The sequence below is a fragment of the Furipterus horrens genome, unplaced genomic scaffold (genome assembly GCF_987537825.1).
Source record: "Furipterus horrens unplaced genomic scaffold, mFurHor1.1.pri manual_scaffold_6, whole genome shotgun sequence".
Classification (NCBI taxonomy): domain Eukaryota; kingdom Metazoa; phylum Chordata; class Mammalia; order Chiroptera; family Furipteridae; genus Furipterus; species Furipterus horrens.
The window spans coordinates 143,893,864-143,917,274 of NW_028327176.1; the positions used below are offsets into that span (position 1 = coordinate 143,893,864).

General features: G+C 32.3%; 1 protein-coding gene across 1 annotated transcript in view; it reads left to right on the plus strand.

Moving 5' to 3' along the window:
- Positions 1-23,411, plus strand: part of GRIK2 (glutamate ionotropic receptor kainate type subunit 2) — a 432,031-nt gene that overhangs the window by 311,527 nt on the left and 97,093 nt on the right. Inside the window, exon 15 of the mRNA XM_090280821.1 lies at positions 1,748-1,965. Coding sequence (XP_090136947.1) covers positions 1,748-1,965 — 218 coding nt within the window. The remainder of the gene's footprint in view (positions 1-1,747; positions 1,966-23,411) is intronic.

Below are 23,411 nucleotides of genomic sequence, written 5' to 3' on the forward strand. Positions count from 1 at the left end.
CGTAACTACTTCACTGCTGGTGGATACATGAAAGAGGAACCCATACTATTCTGGCTGATGCCCAGTTCCCCAGGAATTAGTGGGATATAGTGCTGGACATGACGTTACCTTGAGTACATGACAGTCAGCCCCTAACCAGGCTCTGATTCACAAGCCTAGGAAGTACTCGCTTTAAGTCATTGGGTAAGATACGAACTTGTGGTAATTGGGCCATTTTTGTCGGATGTCTCCACTGTTCTTTTCTTTCCCAGTCTTGTTTGACTTTATTGATGTTGTTGTTCAAAAAGAAAAAAAAAAAAAAAAGAGTAGAATGGGCAGCCAAAGCTGCTGATCATCTTGGGAGGATTTTAGTGTTTCAGTGTCCAGTGTGTGTCTGACAGGGCCTAGGAGCAACTACATCAGAAAGGTACTTTTTTGTTTTTTTCCTTACAGCGTGGTAGGCAGAGTCTGGAACTGGAGTTGGCTGTCATGTCCAAGTCTGTCTGCTTTTTAATATTTTGTCCATTTGCTTTGAAATTGCAAGAGTAAGATGACCTGCAGTGTAAGATGGGCTTCTTTTGATATATCCCAGTCATGATACCATTTCTTTCAATGTTAACACAAATAATTTGTTGTATTTTTCACTCCATCTAAAGATATGTTACCTCTGCATTAGTCATTATATTAAATATATGACTGTGAAACAAATTATCAATGGAGTCCATCTTTGCTTCATTCCATTTTACTCAAACTCTATTAAGATTTAAGTAATTTGTAGCCAATATTTTCTGGATTATAGATTAAAAATGATTAAAAGTGATAATAATATATTACACATATTCATATGCTTAATATAGTTTTCTTATAAAATAATATATGCTGATATGTATTAATTTTAACATTAAGACTATAAATAATGTATATAATGTAAATAATGTAAAGCTATAAGGCTTAATTTTAAAATTGTTAGGATTTTATTTTTAAATCTAAATTAAAACTAATAGTAATCAAAATAAAATATAATTTAGACTCTGTTTTCTTATTAATACCATGTGCAGGCAACTCCAGTCATGTATTGTAATATATTTATTATGTAGTATTATATACGAGGACATTTGTGACAATATAACTACTTGTTTTTATTTCCTGCTTTGAGGATAACCATAGTGATGGGAGACATTTGTTTATACATAGGAAATAATTTACTACCTTATTTTAAATTAAAAAGTGCACTAAAGCCCCCACCTCAAGAAATGTGGGTACTGAAATTTTTATATATTAGTTTTTAAAATGGCAAAATAGACAAATTATAGAGCTTCATGCCCATGAAAACTGAGACTTTACGTAAAGCTTGTTAAGAAATGGATCTGAACATATATTAAATTATTTCTTCTAAACCAACACGACTGACAAGAAAAGAAACACTGTGCATATGGTTTATATACCAGAGAGATTTTTCTTCTTCTAGTGTTATTTTTATAAAGGTTATTCACTCAGTGTTTAATTGTTACTTTACACTGTCTCAGGAAGAACTTAAGTCTCCTGTCACTATATTTAATTAAACACAAGTGTCCTAAGAGACTGCCTGCTAACTGCAATTAGCCTCTGCACTCCCAATGGTTGTTGCTTGCTTATTAAAGCAATAGGTAAATCAATGATTAAAGCTTTTATTACACAGTGATTCCATTCTGCCACTGTGACCAAAAGTACTTGACTGCTGATCAAATTCTCTGTATTCGTTTCACCTTTTCCCCCAAATCTCTGTTAGGTTCTGAGCTCATGCCCAAAGCGCTGTCCACCAGGATAGTGGGAGGCATTTGGTGGTTTTTCACACTTATCATCATTTCTTCGTATACTGCTAACTTAGCCGCCTTTCTGACAGTGGAGCGGATGGAATCCCCTATTGACTCTGCGGATGATTTAGCTAAACAAACCAAGATAGAGTACGGCGCGGTGGAGGATGGCGCAACCATGACGTTTTTCAAGGTAAGTCCTACTGGTTATCTAAAATTAATGTAGTAAAACAATAGAGTGCAAACAGACAAATCTTTCTCTAGTAATGAATGTCAGAGCATAGCAACACTGTTATTCATGAGGAACAATCAATAGCATATCCCTTAGGGGTGGAGGGTATACAACACAATATATCACCTTCAAAGCAAAACATTTCAATATTGCAAATGGCTATTTTTGGTTGGAAGAAAATGTGGCCAAAAGTAATGTTTTTCACACCAAAAGGTTTTATCTGTGAAGTAAAACAAATAATGTAATATATTTATTGAAAACTGATAACAAATCATATGATTTCACTTGTGTGGAATCTAATGAACAAACAACTAACAAGCAAGATAAAGACAGACTCAAAGAGAACAGGTTGAAAGTTATGGGGGTTTAGGGGGTGGAGGGATCAAGCAAAAAAGAAAAAGGACTCATGGACAACATTGTGGTGATTGCAGAGGGAGGGGAGATAAGTGGGATAAGTGGTAATGGAAAAAATAAAATAATTAAAAGAAAGAAAACTGATAATAAGGCTTGCTTATTCCAGAGAATAGAATGATTAATGTAAAAATATTTCCATACATACATTTCTCTGTTAAGATGAGACAAGGTTTACTCATTCAGAGGCCTACAGAAAAAGAAGGAAAATAATGGCTGAAAGAGAAAAGCAGAAACGCTTCTTGTTATCTGTACATTCATCCACTTAATATTCTGGATGATGCATACCCTGAAAATGGGCTACCTCATTGAACTTTCAGTGGTTTCCAGAGGGACATCAGTGTGGAGGTTTCTTTTTGTTTGTTTTTTAGAGATTTTATTTATTTATTTTTAGAGATAGGGGAAGGGAGGGAGAAAGAGAAGGAGAGAAACATCCATGTGTGAAAGAAACATTTATCTGTTCCCTCTTGCACAAATCCCAACTGGAGATGATCCCTGTAAACCACACATGTATCCCTACTGGGAATCGAACTGGCAACCCTTCTCTTTGCAGAAGGACACCCAACCAACAGAGCCACACTGGTTGGTCAGGGCTGTGTGGAACATTAAAATGGAAAATGTGGTTGTACCAATATCCAGGCATATGGAGTGCCTTCCTTTCCTTTTTATTATTGTTCTCCTTACACCAGCCAATCTCACTAGGCCAGAATAGACCAAATTTAACACTAGGAAGTCAGTATTGTTTCATAATTACTTTTATATTTTAGCAAGTATTTTTAAATTCTTTGTAGGTTAGGCAGCTTAAGTATTGGTGTTTTCCTTCACTGTTCATACAAATACAATTAGAAGTCGAAATAAATTATGCAATAGAAGTAGCTTTTTAAAAAATAACTGACTCAAGCTATGAAATAAGTAATTTCAACAAACATTTATCAAGTGCCTATTGAGCACCAGAAATTGCACTACATGTTGCTTATTCTACAGCAAATAATATCTAGTTCTCACTTTTAAGGCAGTTACATTTTAGTTGGACAAATGGAAGACAAATTCAACAATCATAGATCTGGGTTTTATGTGTCTTAAAACAGCAGTTTTGTCAAATTATACAATTTTCTTTGTAAAACTTTTTACAAAACTAAATTAACTATTTGTTTAGAGTTTTAAAGGTCACTAAATATCCAGAAAATAAGATAAATTTGATTCAGTTAAATATATATAATTCTTAAAATTTAATTATTTTCAAACAGAATATCTCATATGGCTAGATCAGTGCTTGGTTGTACATATGCCATACCAAAGTGATAAACTCTGCTTCACAAATCCTTCACAATTTTAATTTTAGTTTTGTTTTATAGAATACCCAAATATCTTAAGTGTTAAAACTTTTATATGCTACAGATTTTTCTAGAAAAACCAAAAACATTTTTTCCTTTTTTTCTCATCTTTAACGCTTATTTTCTCTCTCTCTCTCTCTCTCTCTCTCTCCTCTCTCCTCTCTCTCTCCTCCTCTTCTCTCTCTCTCTCTCCTCTCCTCTCTCCTCTCTCTCTCTCTCTCTCTCTCTCTCTCTCTCTCTCTCTCTCTCACTCCTCTCCTCTCTCTCTCTCTCTCTCTCTCTCTCTCTCTCTCTCTTCTCTCTCTCCTCTCTCTCTCTCTCTCTCTCTCTCTCTCTCTCTCTCTCTCTCTCTCTCTCTCTCTCTCTCTCTCTCTCTCTCTCTCTCTCTCTCTCTCTCTCTCTCTCTTTTTTTTTGTCTTTTCAGTCTTTCCAGTATCCTGCTGTTTTATTTTTGTTTTAGCTCAATTGCTCTTAGCAGTGTCATTTTTACATACCTTCACTTTTCCTTGCTATTGACTTTTCTTCTTACTCTTTCATCTCTGTTGTTCTTCCTCTCATACATGGTGCTCCTGACACTCGGAGAAAATTGACCTGAAACAATTTGTTTCCAATAGCACAAGACTTTCTTTTTGTAGGTTTCAAGCTTTTTGAATACACATTAGTCATAATAAAAAGCACATAGTGATAATCACTAAATTCACAATTACTTTATGTTGATAATTTTATCACATGCTGAACTCTTACTGTTGAAATTAGAATTTTAAAGGATACATTAAATACTGATTTTTCTTCAGCTATTTTAGTGTAGCCCTAAATGATACTAATTTCGACCTCATGGTTTGCCTTGTTAAACTATATACTTATACCAGCTAATAGGTATGAAAATTTTAAAAAATTCCTAGAAATCTGGAATGTTTATTTGAAGCTCTACAATGAACCAGGGACTATTGTCTGTTTACATTTGATATCGTTCTTTTGTTTCTTGATTAACAGCAATGGGTATGGACACCCTAGGAAACACCCTTGAAGTATTTATTCCCAATAAATTTCCATCCTATTTTTACTAATTTAATAAGACCCTGCTGTTAGCTAATTGTTTTGGAATGTTCCGTTCTAGAAAATTATTTTAAAGAATGTATAGTTTCGTTACTACAACAAGAAGGGCTGGCTCAGGATACTTGTTCTTAAAGGGAGTAAGTCTTTAGTACTGCACAGAGACAGAGTTATATAAACATTCTACAATATTAAGTAATTCCTTTACCAAAGAACACTCTAGAGTGTATTAATAGAGATTACGTGCATATTTTCTTCAAGAGTTCTTTCTTCTTTACTCCTACATCCACAGACATTTTTCCCATAGATAGATGTAACGCCATGACTGAGAAAAATAACTAAAAATATAGAAGATGATGTTTCTTCAGTGTTATTCCATTTAAACAATAGAAAACTGTATGGCATCACCAATATGTTCTTGATTATATTTAGACAATAAATTAGCTGAGGGTCCAAGGATTTTATTGAAAAACACACTTAAAACTTATATAATCTTATTAACCAATGCCACCAAAAAAACTTAGTAATATAAATAAGTAAATAATTTTAAAATTACAATAAAGAGAATAAAGACAAGCCTTACGTCTGAGAGGTGTTTAAAGGACATAACCTTCAAGTGATAAGTATCCATAATAAAATATATAATGAATTATTTTCAATCAAATTGAAAGTATAGACAACACAATAGAAAACTGGACAAAAGATTTCACTATGGCACTGGCTGGTGTGGCTCAATTGGTTGGACCTTCATCCATTGACCAAAAAGTTGTGGGTTCAATCCCCAGTCAGGGCACATACCTAGGTTACAGGTTTAATCTCAGTTTAATCAGGGCACATACTGGAGGCAACCATTTGCTGTTTCTCTCTCACATTGATGTTTCTCTCTCTCTCTCTCTCTCTCTCTGTTCCTCTTCCTCTCCCTCCCTCTCTTCCTTTCTCTTTCTCTAAAAGCAATGGAAAAAATGCCCTTGAGGGAAGATCTAAATAAATAAATAAATAAATAAATAAATAAATAAATAAAATTTATAAATTATTTCATTATGCATTTTGTAGAATGAGGGAATACAAATAAACTATAAACTTATGAAAGGATGCTTAACCTCAGAAGTATGGAAGAAATTTAAAATTAAAATTAAAATGAGATTATCATTACTCAGCAAACAGATCAACTCAAGTGAAATGGTCTTACTACACAAAGTGCTAGCAAGGGTGAGAAAAAGTTGAAACTTTGATATAATACTAATGAGAGTGTAAATTGGCACCACCACTTTTGAAAGCAGTCTGGCGCTACCTAATAAAGTTGAAAATGTCTTAACCTGAAAAAACAAAAAAGAAAAACAAGTAAGGAGGAATCAAAACCTTCTAGGAACTTGGGAACTGGGTACAGTATAATCGAAATCTCACTCCAGCACCAAACACTATACAAAATGTTAAGGAAAGAAGCACATTGTTTTTACCCTGAAGTATATAGATGAGGAGAATAAATTCATATAGATTATATGCTAAAAAATAACATAGCTAGAGATTGTAAATGTTTTATTCTCTTTTGAAATCCCTCTATTTCAAAGTGAGTCATGTGTTTCACAAAATGATGCTCAGTCACCTTGTTTCTATGTATTCATGACTCAGATTTTCCACGTTCTACAGATTCTCTCCTGGGCTTGGCCTAACTAAAATTTCTGGCTTTTTCCCTGTGAATAAATATAGTCTTCCAAAACAAGATTTCATTAAAGGAGCTACATGGTCATTTTATGGTTGTTAAAAAATTCTACCACATATTAAATGGACATTTAAATGGTATCAAATATCTAATATAAATCACTTAATACTTCTGAAAACACAATCTGCAATTTATGGAATACTTGTTAGCATAAAAACAAAAACTATGAAATCAGAGAAATCTGAATTTAATTACATTTTCCACCACTTATTGGCTGTATTTAGATAAAACACTCTTGTAACCCCTGACTCCTCATTTACTAACAGGACCATTCTCACAATATATTTTTTTTGTATATTAAATAAAAGCTCTGTATGATATACTAAACACCTAGTAAAACCTTGATATATGTTACTAGAATAGATGGCTAATTAAAAAAAATTAGAATTAGAATGATTTTAAACAGTCAAATAAATTATGTTTCTAACACCAATAATTGGATAATTTTAAAATAGATTAAAAGAGATCGCATCATGTTATCAAATTTAAATTGCTTCATTCTTCTGATTATTGCAATCATGGAAAAGGAATAATTTCATGAGTGAAATAAAAGAAAATTGTGGAAAAAATTTTAGAAGCTCTTTTCTAGACTCTGCATTTTGAATAGTATACGGTACTCCCTTATTGATGGGAGCTGTGTTCCAAGACAACCAGCGGATGCCCAAAACCCAAGATAGTACCACATCCTATATATATATATATAATACATGCATACATACCTATGCATATATACCTATGACAGTTTAATTTACAGATTTGGTAAAGTCATGGTTGAACAACAATAACTAAGAGTAATATAGAAAAATTGTAACACTATACTGTAACAGAAGTTATGTGAATGTGTTATCACTTTCTCAAAGTACTTGATTGCACTGTCCTTACCCTCATGTGGTTACATGAGATGGTACAATGCGTACATGATGAGATGAATGTGGTACTCAGAATGGTACACAAGTTAGTACTCCCCAAACTATATGTACTTGGTTGATCTGTGTCCACACTACACTGGATGGCAGGGGGACAAGGACTGAATTACTCTCATTCACACTTGGATCTCCAGTTCTTAACATAGATGCTGCATATGGTTTGGGTTATATTAGTTATCAATTGCTACATTATGTTGCTCAAAAAGTACTAAAACTTGTTAATGGCATGTAATATAAACCTTTATTAAGCTTACAAGTCAGTTGTTCTACTTCTAGAAACTCGTTGGCACAGAGATTTTTTTTACCTTTTGACAGACTGTTTCTTTTACACCAGGGTCAGAGCTTTTGTCAAAACCATTGCCGCTAAACCTTATTAAGTCCATTTATAGTCTAAAACCCACATCCACAGTTCTTTTTAAGAGGTGTCCCTCTCTTGATTTAATTGTTGCTCTTTTTGGCTAGAACGTCTTTATCCAGAAGAGAAAATCTACAAATATGTGCCCTGTTTTTCAAAGGTCATAATAAATTACACGATTAATTTTAACTTAATTAAGGCCTGATATCGTATTGGAACAATTTTGAGAACTTACTTAGAACACTGAAGATTAGAAACACTTTCATTACCCAATCATACAATTTTTCACTCTATATCACCTCTAAATTAAGTTTGCGAGTAGCCCAGATATTTTAAATTCTCTTCCTCCTCCTTTGTTGTTCTTCTTATCATTATTAATATTCTCTTTTACTACTTTATTCTATGTAGCTAAAAGTTACCAGCTAATACATTAAATATTTTGTCTTTTGGTCTGAATATTTTGGTCAAATCTAAAAGATTAGTACATATTCCTCTTCCAAGTTATTACAAGTCACACTTTAAAAATGCTATTTGCCCCTATATTCACAGATTCCAATATTCCCACCCTTTTCTAATGACTTTGTTGTCATCTGCCATGTGTCCCTAAATCAATATTACATATTTACATTTTCTTTATGGTAGCAACTCACTCCTTTTACCAAATTCTGTACATTTATCTATTGGAACATTGAACATTGCATTAATTGATGGTATACCTGTGACGGAGGGTTTTGATAGAATGTATGATTACTTTAAAAATATTTTTATTCTGTAGAGAGCTATAAATGTGTCTTCAAAATATGTACAGTCAATTTATTTGGAAGTCTAGATTATAGTATTATGAATGCAAACAAGAGAATTAATACATCTGAGGAGAAAGTTTTACCTTCTTTACCTAGCAACAAAGAGGGTTTGTTTTCTTTTTTCTTCTTTTTACCTTTGTGCATAATCTCCCTCTTTAGGAGAACTCAAAATACATGCTAAATGCCAGTTCGTTAATCTTCACAGTAACCCCAAAGGAAGGTAGAAAGCAATTAGCATTATGATCATTTAACAGGTGAGGAAATTTAGCAATAGAGAGGTTAAGTGACTTATTAATTATAAAAGCCATAACCAAGGGATTCATAGTATAAACAATAAAAGTAATAGCCAAAGATACCATGTCATAACCATCACTACTAGGAAGAACTAAGTGCATTAGTCATTTGGACTCACCCACATGACCTCAAATATTTGCTCATATTAAATGTCTAAAACACTTGCCTTAAGCTGTGAGGACACATACAGCTATAACATGTTCTTTATAGTCTGCTACTTATTCTGTGCTTATGGGTTCAGTGGTCTTCTGGAATTAAATTATGCTGAGGTGACAGTGCAGGTTTTTAAGCCTGAATTGCTTGTGTGGCATGCCTGTAATGATTTTTAAAAGCTCGAGTGATTTTTGCTTTTTAAAGGCCAAAAGAACAAAAGTGATTTTTGAGTTGATGGATAGAATGTAAAAAGTTGGCAGTTTACTGCAAGTACTTAATAAATGGATTTAGAAATAGACATTAGATATGTCCCATATTTTTCTTAATTTCTGCAAAACATAATTTTTGTTTTTATGTAGAACTTTGGTAGTAAGGCCAGTATAGTATATTTACTATGAAGAGATTTACACGTTAGAAAAATAAATTCTCAAAATGGTATCTATAATGTACTTTTGACACTGGAAAGTGTTTACTAATATGAGTGTTTATTTTTCTCTTGCTGTATTGGTAATAAAACATTTGAAAGTTTCATTTTGCATATGCAAAAAGTTGACTGAAAATTGTTATTGAAGATGAGACAGATCATCTAAAGTTACTTTTGAATTTATTTTATTTTATTTATTTTTTGACAGGTAAATGACATATAACATTGTGTAAGTTTAAGTTATACAACCTGTGATTTGATATATATTGCAATATGGTTACCACCATAGTATTCGCTAACACCTCTGTCACATCACATAATTTTATTTTTTGTGGTGAGAACAATTAAGATTTAGTCTCTTAGCAACTTTGAATTTTAAAATATAATATTGTTGACTATAATCACTTATTCTTTGAATACATTTTATATATTATATAACAAATTCCCAGTTAAGTATGATCATCCAAAAAGAGGTTCAATAATTATTTGCTTGCACATGGATAGAAATTGAGTTTGCCCTTCATTGTGTACCATATTTACTATTATACATATTATAATAAATTTTCACCACTACTCAAGAGAGGTTCTTTAACAATATAATAATTAAAAATTCATAATGGTACTTCAGTAAGTACAGAGATTACTTATTTAATACTTACTCATACGTGAGTTGCCCTGTTTATTTAGGTGTTACTAAATTGTCACATAGCTTCACTGTCAGATCTTTTTCTTTTTTAATTTGAAATTACTCTATGCTTAGTAACGGCACCTTCCATTATTCTTCAATAATTTAGGGAAAAGTCTCAGATTTCAGCTTTGAGTTTCATATGGAGTATGTCTCTGTGTCTGGAAATCAATTTAAAAATGAAATAATATGAGCACAGGTATATTATTATTAAAGTTTTATAGCTAAAAGTTTTTATTTGTTAATAGGTTGTACCTACTGATATATGTATCATAAGTTCTAGACCATAGATAGCCCAGCAAAGTTAGAGATAGTGACTATTTTATCAAAATCCCCAGTTAAAACACTAATTAAATTTACGTGGCCAACCCTTTTTCTACCTCTCAGGAGATGTGACAGTGCTACAACCAGTAGCAGTGGATAGCATGTATGGCCAGGGACATATAATCTTGTCTATGACAGGCAATCATATCACTCTGATAAATAAGAAGATAGTATTGATTTTAACATCACTTTTCTTTTTCAAGGGATAGAGTCATTATTTAGTACTGTTTGGGGTATCATCTGTTACGCTTTAAACATCTTTAAAATTTCCATTTGTTTAAGCCAGCAGTCTTAGCCTTCTGCACATTAGAACACTAGAATCACTTGGGGAGCTTTTATAGAATACCGAGGCTTCAGGCTGCTGTCTAAACCAAGTAGATCCTTGAGGATCCAGGCCCCTCTCTAGACCAGCAGATCCTTGAGGAAGGATACCAAGCATCTGCATTTTTTATTACTTCCTCTGGTGATTTGATGGTGTAGGGGTAGTTAATTTAATTTGAATTTTGAACATACCTTTGTTATTGGCATTAATAGTTTATAACTGCTTGCATCAACTTAGCTCTTTTCATATTTGGGTAGGCATTATTCTCTTCTAAAACACAGATAAAACACCAAATATAAGATAGGAACATGAAATAATCTGCTGACTACCTTCTTCTTCATTTTTTTTTTTTTTTGAGATTTCTTCTATAATGGTATATTTTTACTAATTTTTTGTACTGCATCTTATAATCTGTACAGGCTTTCTACCTCCCCTACTGTAAATTTTGGTCTTTTATTTTTCCCTTTTTTAAAAATGTATTTATTGTTTATTTTATTACAGATGTCTCACTTTCCCCCTCTTTGTTCTCCTCCTACCCTGCCTTTCCCTTCTCCCACAGTCAATCTCCACCCCATTGTCAATGTCCATGGGTCATTAATACTAGTTCCTTGACTAGACCCCCTTTCCCTTCTTTGCCGCTTTCCCCCCACTCCCCTGGTCACTGTCAGTCTGCTTCTTGTTTATTCTTTCCTTTATTTCCCTTGCCTTAGGAGAAATATCAGCAAAAATATTGCTATGTAGGATATCTGAAATTTCCCTGCCTGTGTTTTCCTCTAGGACTTTTATGGTGTCATGCCTTACATTTAAGTCTTTTATCTATCTTGAGTTTATTCTGGTGTGTGGTGTTAAGTTGGTGGTCTAGCTTCATTTTTTGCATGTCCCTGTCCAGTTTTCCCAACAGCATTTGTTGAAGAGACTATTTTCACTCCATTTTGTGTTCCTTCCCTCTTTGTCAAATATTAGTTGTCCATATAGACCTGGGTTTATTACTTATCTGAATTGTCTTTAAAGCCCTTTCAACAGAGATTTGCAAAAAGTAAAAATCTAATTACAGTTTCACTTCTGACACCATTCCTGGAAATTCCCAATAGGCATGCATGTTAATTGTCACGTAGGAAGATGAAGGTTAAGAGTTTCTTCTTTTCTCAGAGAATTATGATGGGGTAAATACTGACTTGTTTGTCTCTTTGAGTAAACTTTGAGAAATTATATGTTCTGTGGGACTAAGGGTGGGAATATATTTACCTTTCATTTTTAAGCCTTTATTGTAGGTTCTTTTACCATGAGGTATGGGAGGAGAAATTAGAGAAGAGACCTGTAAGGGGATATATTAGGGTTGAAGGATTGTACATAAGATTTGGGGTTTTATCTAATGAGAAACGGATTCAAAACGATGAAGTATTGGGCTGACCAAAAGTCTGTATGTTTTTGTTTTTGCTTTTCTGTAAAATAAAAGACACATTTTTCATTTTCACCAATGACTTTATTTATTTGGATATTTTGAGTACATCAGCTATATCCCACCAGGTATAATGTTGTTAATTCTCAATTAATGTCTTGATTTGATTGCTATCAACTTCAACTGGTCTACTCAATCATGGAGCATTGTCCAGCAAGGAATTTCCAGCACAAAACTTCGCAACCACTTTTGACCCTTTTGATCAGTCACAGCACCTTCTCCATATACTGCACAAATATTTTTTTGTGTGTTTCAGTTGCATTTTTACCTTTCTTAATATTCCAAAAATGTTGCTTAATTTCTTCCATCTTCTACATTAAAATGGCTACACAAAAATTCACCAATTTTGATGTTCGTTTTTAATGCACCTGATATAACAACTGTCATAATACAATCTAACAAAATTGTTTCAAATGAAGTGTTACTATAACTAGCTTACAGAAAAAAAAACAAACAAACTTTTATAAATAGATATTGCTAGGTTCTGAGCAACATTTAGAGATTTGGGCTCATGTAGTTTTCTTGCCTGAACTTATTATACTATCGTACAATAGTGAACTATTGTCACTCCTATCCTTGTTGTGGAAAACATGTAGTTATATTAACTGACAGGGACAAATTATTACACAATTTTAATTGACATGTTCCTTTGTGCCACTTGAGGATTCCTCAATATTCATCCCCTGTAGAACTAAACTGAAACAAAATATTCCTCAAATATGGTATGGGCTCTAACTTAGGTGATGGAAAACAGAATATAATTAGGCTTTCAAGCCAAACTCTATTTCTTCTAATTTGCTTGCAAGTTACTAATTAGAAATAACCCTATGGCTATTTAGAATAAAAAGAAACTTTATTTTGATTTTTTTTTGTTTTTTCATGCATTCAAATGTGTGGATAATTTATTTATTGTTTTAGTTTTTCTACATACCTAATTGAATGAAATAAAATTTAAGCTCTATGGTTGAATACCAATGTATCTGATTAGTTTAGATTAATGATTAATACTCTTGCTAAAGTTTCTATTTGTTCATGTTGTTGTTTTCTTCATTTTCTATCAGACACCTTTTCTAGTAATCTTAGAGATATCTCAGCAAAGATTTTTATTTCCATATCATTTCTCTAAATCTCCAAAATTATTTTTTCTTTATTAATGGTGTTAAGGTACTAGTTGTGGGTAATGGATTACTGTTAGCATTAGGTTAAATGGAAATATTTTGTTTGATAAAATAATATTGGTATTTTAAATGTGTTATAGTCCTATTAGTGTCTGATGTGGTTTTGTTATTAATTCTTTATGTTTGAGATAAATATTGAAACAGATTTTTATTATGAATTTAATTAGCGTAGTAAAGAGGTTATTTTCACCCAAGAAAGTTGTCTCCCTTCTCCATTTTCATCTAACACACAATTTATTGTATGTGAGGCCTGATCCTATTTTTATTACAGGGATTTGCATAAGGCCTACAAAAACCCAAGACCATTTTACTATGTTCCCATTCCAAGAAGGGAAATGGTGCCTTTGAGCAAAGCTGCTGCAGCAAACACTGGCTTTTCATGCCAAGTTACAGCCATCAATGGTGAAATAGCAGATGTGAAGGCTGGTTGGCATCAGAGCATATGAGTTAAAGACTTTCCTATGGGAAAGAAAGTGCTTCATTACACTTTATCTGTACTAAGAACATTGGTTCTATCAAGCTGTCTGAAAATTAGAAAATGATGGGTTTTATTACCCTAGCTCTGCCAGAGTGAATTCAATAGATAAAATTAAGCGATAACACTATTTAGGGAATTATAAGGAGTGATTATAGTCTCAATGTATTTAAACTTGGAAGGACCAACAACTTTTATCTTAGCTTCTCTAAAATGTCTGAGGGACAAAAGTTTAATCCCTTTGTAATTGTTATGTTTTCCATATATACCAGTGAAGCTTTGAGGTCCTTTAATTGAAGAATAAGTTATGTGTAAAAGTTGAAAAATAAATGTTTTAATTGTCTCAGAAAGCCAGTGTGTGCGGCTGTTGTTATTCCAGGATACACCATGGTCCTCTCTCTCCGGTGCCCTCCCTCTTCCATTCTGGGTAGGGATCATTCTTGCTATATGTCACATCAGGATGGCAGCTTACACACTGCATTGCACCTCATCAATCTTAGGAGAGAAGTCGCCACAGGGAGTAAGAAAATTCAAAAGTCAGTTAATATAGTGATGTTGAGCTGGCGTCTCAAGTGCTGGAAAATGGATAATAGTTGTCATTGCAAGAGTTTATAGACACTGGTAGGCGATAGTTTGAAGGAAATTCAAGAAGGGCATACTTTTTTGGAGACAAAGAAGTAGGCTAATATAAAAAATTATTAATTTTTTTTAAAAAGTATAATGTATTTCTTGGATAAAAGTAATTGAAATGAAAATTATATTTCCTCTATATATATAGCTGAAAATAAAATCACTTGGTGCTTTCTAAAACAAATGTACAAACAAAAAATCCAAACTCTCTGCTTTGTAAATTATGCAAGGAAATTATATTTATTGGCATTGTGGCTAAGGAAGGCCTATTGTTCATGCTTACTGTTTTCTTTTAAGGGAGGTCAAGTTTTAGAATATTAACAAAGACACTAATTCCTCTAGATTGACCATTATTACTGGTGTACATACTGAAATTTCTGCTTAATCCAGAATATCCTTGGCAGTTAATGTTTTTGATCTCTCACAGTGTATGATGTCTTTTGGGGGCAAAGCTCTCTTTTTCTTGCAAATATAATTTATGCTAATTAGCATCTTTGGTAAGCTGAATTTTTTTTTTTTTGTTTATTTGATTTTCTATTCTTTTCCAAATGTCCAAATAACAGTAATATTACGTTGTTCTTTGATCTTCAGAATTGATTTAAAACATCACATGATAGTTAAGTTGGATCTTTCATTATGTCATAAAGCAAAATAAAGTTCACTATTACCTCTCTGCCATTTTTTATGCTTAGGCTTTTATTCAATGCAACATAGAAATGTCATTCCCCCTTAGAAGCAAACAAAATGTAAGGTCATGAGCTCTTCTACTACTCAACAATCTTAGCACTTCATCATGAACATTTATAAGTAGCAAACATAAATCATCCCTTCGTTTTTTAATATCTTTCTCACTAATCTCACACATATTGGAAAAAGGACAAAATAAAGTTTAGAACTCATTAACAGGTGTTGATAAATGTGAACTGAATATAATGAAGTCCTCAAAATATTATTTTAAAATATGACTAGGTTGAACATTACTACTAAATGTCTTAGTCTTAAAGGGATCAGATTAGGAAATAACTCTAATTCCTCTTTTTGCTGTAATATTTGTGACCGTGGCAGTGCCCACGGTTGTTTAAATGTCTAATACATACTGATGAGCGCTTTCACTGGCCTCCCATATTCAGAGTAAATCTTTAATAATTTCATAAGTAGAAAGTTTTCCAGATGAGTGAATGTATCTGCACATGTATGCACGTGTGCATGAGTGAGTGTGTTCTGTAGGATTAAGAAATGCGACCTTAATTGGAGTTAAATTTTGGATAATTACATAATTTAATTTTCTTATAACCAGTTTCCACATTAAATCTCTTTTAGTGGAAGAATAGTCCAGAAGTGGCAATAAATAGTAATTTTATAATTCCTGACAGCATAAGAATAATGTTTTTTATTTTATTAGCCTATTGTATATACCATAGCACTACTGGAGTTTAGTGAAAAGATTTCATTACCTCTAAAGGTAGGTATTTCATTTATTAAATATTGCAATTATAGCTGTTTAGAAGCTACACTATAAATCTGTTTGCTTTGTAGGTACCTTGACTGTTTGAGAACACTATGAGTTTATACTTCATTTTAATTTTTTATAAAAACAATTAAAGACCAGAGAATTGGAAAGCAGTATTAATAATGGATATAAAAGATTATTGAGTCAATGCAATGCACTTTAATATAATGATTAAATGGCACAAAATCCTACATCTGACACTCACTAGGAATTTATTTAACTCTCCAGGTTTCTGTTTTCTTATAGATAAAATGGGGTGTAAGTATGTGTCTTCTAGATTGGATACATAAAACACTAAATATGTAGTAAACTCCCAGTATCTACCTACAGTTACCCTTATTATAAAGAGCTTAATAGTAGAATTATTAAACTCTGTTGTGATGAAATCATTTCCCCAATATAAAAGTTTGTACTTCTGGAATACATTTAGTTTACCTATGGTTAATAACAAGATCTGACTCTCAGTTACATTTTTTCTGTCTTAATAATTTGATCCTGATTGTATATTATTTTAAATATTCTGGATTATTCTCCTGTACTGCTTAAAAGCTAAAATGCATTATAAAACCAAGTCCAATCACATATTATGAGTAGTTTTTTAATTAATTGTCTTTTTATTAATGTGTGAGATTTGTTTTTACAAACCATTCATGTTCAGAATTAATGCTTAAGTAGGAAAATAAACCTCCCATGTTTCATTTTCTCGCTCTCTGTAAATATATACATTGTAATTTAAGCAAGTTTCTTTTTCTCTTAAGAAAATAATGCACGTGGCTCATGCGAACTACAGAAGATTGGGGCACAAAGGAAAAATGTCTCAACTCTAATCTACAAAGACAATTCTTAATATCTTCTAACAATAACCTCTCACATTTTCTGTATAGATTATTTAGATTTTATAGCTTTTTCTTGTTTCATTGTTAAAAACTTTTAGATATAAATGTACACAAATTCTTCTGTTTTCACTGAACACAGATAATAATAATCCTCTTTTCAGGCATATGCTTTAAAAAGTGACTATCAGTAAAATAGGGTTATAAGAATGTTTTTATAATACTGTCAGATAAATATTTTTCTTGATATAGATTCTAAAAAAAATACCCTTTTGCTAACTTCCAAACCTGTTCTGTTTTAGCCACTGCAAAAATTAAAAGTATGTTTACATATAAATACACATCTACAGCAGAAAAAACATTTATAACTTAAATAATAAATGATTGGGATTTTCATTTTTAATATGTATTATAATGTCAGAAATTTAGTGAGTTAAATATTAAATTTAATCAATATTTAAATTAAACTTTAAAGGAAAATCAATAGAGATAATACTAAGATTATCTGTTTAAGAGTCCTAATAATAATCTTGCCTGAGAGTGAAAGAGAAAATAATTTAATACAAATATATAGGAATAGTCATTAAACTTTTTGAGTTAAACTATATAAATGTACATTTAGAAGAATGATCATATATATAATACATAGATATATGGTTGCAGTACTTTGTGGTCGAGGGTGCGGAAGTAATTCCAGCAGACAGAATGTGGGATGGTCGGAGGGCTGCCACTGGCTCAGGCAGCATCAGCACTGAGCAATGCAAGCACCTTCCTTTGAATGGATTTTACAGATATGCTAATCAATAGGGAGGGTCCAGGAATGAGCTCACAGGCACATTACAGGAATGATTACAATGTACTTGAAACTTACAACAGAGGAAGCTTAAAGGATTAACTGAAGAGAAAGCTTCCTGATAAACAAGTCTATATATCATCTATAGATTCAAAAACAGAAAAACAGAGATCCAATCACTTATTCTTTTAAGGCTATGGAATGATGCACTGTTCCTTAAACACTAACAGAAAGCAATCAAGGTTAAACACCATTTGTGCTTAGTTTTGTTTGATTTTCTTATCAACATCAGGGAAAATGGAGTACTCAGCAAGATTCTTTTTAAGTCACAGGATGTCTTTAAGATCCTGAGGCCTGAGCAGTCAGAGACTGTCGACACCAGCAAGTCCAGCTCGCTGCTTGGATCGTTAAACACCTGGACTGAGAGGCATGTAAACATACCTCAAATCAGAAGTCTTGATTTCCAGCATCAATATATACATATCTGTTAGCTGCAATTTATCTAGAATTTGCATTTTTGTGAAAGAAAAAGATCATTCGCATGATTGTACTCATCTCAGAAACAGTTACCATTGAATGAATTTGGATTGGTATTCAGATTTTCAGTCATACCAGGATGCCCAGAATATAGTAGCAGCTAGAGACTCTATGTTGGTTCACATTCTTTAAGTGTTTTAAATTGATATCTGTTACTATATCTCATTTCTCTTTCAACAGTAGAAGAAAATAACCCAAACTGACTTCAACAAACAGATAGAATTTAGCAGACGAATTTAAGAATCCATATTGTCAGAATGAAGGAGGTGACAATCTAGATAGCCATGAGTAAGAAATGAGAATGGTTAAAAAACAACTATTTTTTAGATCTAGTGGCAATATTCTAACCCTTATACAGATATTTAATATAAGATTCCCCCAGTTTGGTGAATTATAACGATGTTGAAAGCATCGATATTTCTGACATAGGCCCCCTTGAAATTCAAGGAAATCTCTAGAGCTATTTGTGTCTGTGGAGAAAAAAAAAAGGGAGGTGACTTTAAGAAAACTAGCAAAATTCATATTGAAGAAGCCAAATAAACTAGCATTACGAAAGAGTAACTCTTCTGAAATCAGAATGGCATCTGCATTTGAAGGTGTCTGAGAACTAACTTTGTGGAAACAGGAATCCTGAGATCACTACAAGTAGCCTTTATATTGATGATGCAGTTTATGAGTCAGCATCATGCCTGCCAGGCTTTGCTTTCAGAGCTGCTGTCTCTCAGGGGGCCCCACCATTGCAAGTAGCTGCTTCCATTCATTTATTCCCTGATGCTGTAATGTGTGTAATACTTAAAGTAAAACTCCTATGGCTTGAAGAAAAAAACTGTATTTTGAAAATAAAAATGGTAGCTAAACTCTTTCTATATCTTGTTTGCATTATCAGTAGACAGGCAATAAGTATCCATGCTCACTCATCCTTCTTTGCAGTTTTGTTTCTTTCCAAATCTCAGGCCTCATGTATTGTCCCTGCTACATGTTGAAAGAAAGGGTGCAGTGATTTAATGTCACTGGCCATGAGAGAAGTGTTTGCCTTTGCTGTTTTCGTTGAACTTGGGAACACCCCAATAGTGTCAAAATCAGTGGTTTACTATAAAACTCTTCAAAGCAATTTTATTCTCTTAGGCTAAAAAGTAGGGTTGGATTTTTGATTTTGTATGGCTTCGAAAATATACATGGTTGTGGAACATGTGAAATGTGGCTAGTGCAATTGAGCAACAAAACTTTACGTTTTATTAAATTTTAATAATTTTATTGCATGTTAATTAACTAATTAATGTGATGCAACTGAAAAATTAAAACTGATTTAGTGTAAGGAATTTTCCCATTAAACAAAAAGTTATATTTTATTTTAAACTTTGCATGATGTAAAATATTGTATTGTAGATCATGTTATCACTGCCTGTATCATTTTTAGTATATCAATATTCAGTTGCAATGGATTGATTCAGTTAAAACGACTTCTGTATACTGAAGTAACACTGTAATATGTTTATTTAAATATTTTGTGCATATAATATAATTTATAATGATTACTAGATAAGCCATAACTAGTAATTATATTGAAATTATATTATTTAAATAAAATATAATTAAATTATGTTTCTAGCTTTACAATTACATATGGGCAAACTTTCAAATTTAAAATAAAGTTATGTGCTTGAAGCAGAATTGAGTAGAAATGTAGAAGCTAGTATTATCTCTGGTATTGTAAAGAGTAAGAGTCAAGATGAATATATGTTACAGATTTCACTGTAAATAGTAATAGCAATCTGCTGAATCAAAGCAAAGTGGAAAAACTGTTTACTGTATAAAAATATTTATCAATAAAATAGTTAATTACAAGAGATATTCTTAGAAAATAATGACTTTGTTAAGTGATAACAAATTAATTAATAAAATTAGTTGCCTACAGTCAGAATCAAATATTCAAAAAAAAAATTAATGATTTTAATGAGCCTGTACCTTTGAACTGACATTACAAAACTTGGTTTTTGTTTTAATTTGTAACAACGTGGATTCTTGAACAAAGAAAATTTTTTTTAGATGATGAAAAGATCGTAAAAGATACTGGCTTGACCAAAACGTTTGTTTAGCTTTTTCTGTGTGATGACTCTAGTAGTGCTTAGTTGTCTTTAACTTCATTTGAAATGATCTTGTTAGACTCTTTTGTGACAGCTGTGTATTAACACGTGTTTTTTAAAAACCTTATCAAAATTGGTGAATTTTGCAGCCATTTGAATATTCATGTAGGCAGAAAATACACAACATTTTTGGCGTATTATGCTTTGTTATTTCAAGAAAGATAAAAACAACTGAAATGCAAAAAAGGATTTATGCAATGTTTGGGGAGAATGTTGTGACTGATTGAATGTTCAAGTAGTTTGCAAAGTTTCTGGTTATTGACAGTTTGGCCAAATAGTTCTTTGCTGTGGGGCTATCTTATGTACTGGAAGATGTTTAGCACCACCCTTGGCCTCTACCTACTAGAAGCTGATAGTGAGAGATAGCCAACCTGCTCAAAATATCCAAATCAATAAAATTATTGGTGGGAAAGAAAAAAATGTGGTTTTTATAAGGAAGAAACTAAACAAACTTTTTGACCAATACAATATTTCAATTGTGGAAATGTTAGGTAATCATGAAGAAAACATTAAAAGGAATATTTTACAATAAGAAACACCAATTTTGCTGCTTAACCTCCCCTCCTTTTAACATTTGGCCCCACAGATCTTTCTCCATTTCTATAGTTTTGTTACTTCAAGAATGTTATATAAATACAATAAGGCAGTATATAGCTCTTGGGATTAGCTTTCTCCCTTAGCATAATTCTCTGGAGATTCATCCAGGTTATTGTGTGTATTGATAGTTTGTTCCTTTTATTGCTAATTTTCCATGGTGTCGTTGTACCATAGTTTGCTTAACCATTTACTGGCTGAAGGACATACAGAGAATCTGTTGCGAACGTCTATGTATGTTTGATGCACACAATGTTTAATTTTGATATATATATATATATATGTTTTTGTTTGCTTGTGATTTGGGTATTCGATCTAAGAAGACTTCTTCTAAGATTCTAAGATTTACTACCTACTCTGTTTTCTTCTGAGGATTTTTATAATTTTAGCTCTTAAGTTTAGGTCTATGATCCACCTTCAGCTATTTTTTATTTTGTGAGAAATGGGGACAACTTCATTCATTTATATGTTGATATCCAGGTTTTTCAGAACCATTTGTTGAAAAACCCATGCTTTACTCATTGAATTATTTTGAAGTTTTTGTAAAAAACTAAATGACCATTAATAGCATGGTTTATTCCTGCAATCTCAGTAACTATATCCTTATTTAAATACCACACAATCTTAAATACTATATAAAATTGAAATTAAAAAGTATGAGTTCATTAATCTTCATATTTTCCAAGACTGTTTTGGCTATCCTGGTTTTCTTGAATTTTCATACAAACTGGTTAATTTCTTCAAAAAAACAGGTGGGATATTAATAGGGATTGAGTTGAATTTATATAGTTATTTGGGGAGTATTTTTGTCTTAACAATATTAAGTCTTCTGATTCACGAACATGGCATATCTTTCCATTTATTTATGTCTTTCTTTTTTTTTCAACAATGTTGTAGTTTCATTTTACAAACCTTGTGCTTCTTTTTAAAATTTATTTTGTATTTTATTCTTTTAATGCTATTAGAAATAACATTGCTTTTATAATTTTATTTTGATTGTTCATTGCTAGTAAAGCTATGAAAACCTTACTTTAATTGGTGTCTATCTATAAAACAACTAGAAGCAGAGTAGGTTTAATTGAAACAGGAAAGAGGGTAAAGGGGTATAATATCTGAAAAGCCCAGTTCCTCTCCAACTTGTTCCCAGCTGAGGTCTAAGATGATGCTAGAGAGAGTTCTCATCTCCAGCTATGCCTTAAAATCACCAAGGCAGCTTTTAAGATCTATGAATGCTAAGACCAATTGGAACAAAATCTTCTGGAGTAAGCCCAAAACAACTTTTGTTTGTTTGTTTTTTAATCTGCCAATGATTCTGAAGAACATAAAGAGATTGTGTGCCATTGTTAAAAGGTATACTGTTGAAAAGGAACTCTTATATTATCAATCTTCAAATTTGTTTAAGTGTATACTTGGGGATACATAGACACTTTCTTATATATTTGTACTGCTAGATAATAATTTTTAAAAATTAAAAACATGACATCAAAATATAAAATATACATGTATCAAATATTTTAAAAATATTTTGTTTGTTTATTTTTAGAGAGATGGGAAGGGAGGAAGAAAGAGAGGAAGAGAAACATCAATGTGTGGTTGCCTCATGGGCACCCCTGACTGGGGACCTGGCCCACAACCCAGGCATGTCCCCTAACTGGAATCGAACTGGTGACCTTTAGGTTCACAGGCTGGCACTCAGCCTCACTGAGCCGCACCAGCCAGGGCTGTATCAAAGATTTTATTGTTAAGGTTCGTTTTAAAAAATTGAAGCAATTGGAAATGAAAAAGAGAATCTGCTAATAGATGTAAAGTTAGCTGATTTCCTTGAGTTTAATAAAATATGATGTCTGAAGATACATATTTTTATAGTTTTAAATCAATTTAATCTTTAACACATAAAATTAATTTACATTGCTATAGACAAGAATTATTTACATACTATTAGTTTTCTACAAGATAATATACCTACAGAAATGTTAATAGTTTAGAATAAAGTCTGTCAAGTGCCTGCTTTTATAGAATTAGTTAATTCCTAGATAATTCACCACACAGCATCCAACACTTCATTAAAAGAATTCTTTTTATTCATTTCCAAGTCTTGGACAATATTTTCTTACTGTCTGCCCCATTTGGATTCTATACAAATACTGGTCTGTTAGGTTAGGTTTGATTACTTACATACATGTAGCAACAGTCTTAATTAACTATAAAGGCTTTCTTGAGTTTGCTTTGCAAATCCAGAGCCATACAACTTTTGCCAGCTTCTATGTCGTAGAATTAACTTTTACTGGAAGTATTTATAAGTGATCCTGTATTGAAATTTTAAAAGTTGCTATTACTTGGCCAAACTAAGAAACTTCCTCCAAATTTCACCAGTGTAAATGAAATGAGGTGAATTCCTCTGTTCTTCAGGTTTCCAGAATTTTCTTAGTCTGTTGATCTGGTAGGAAGGA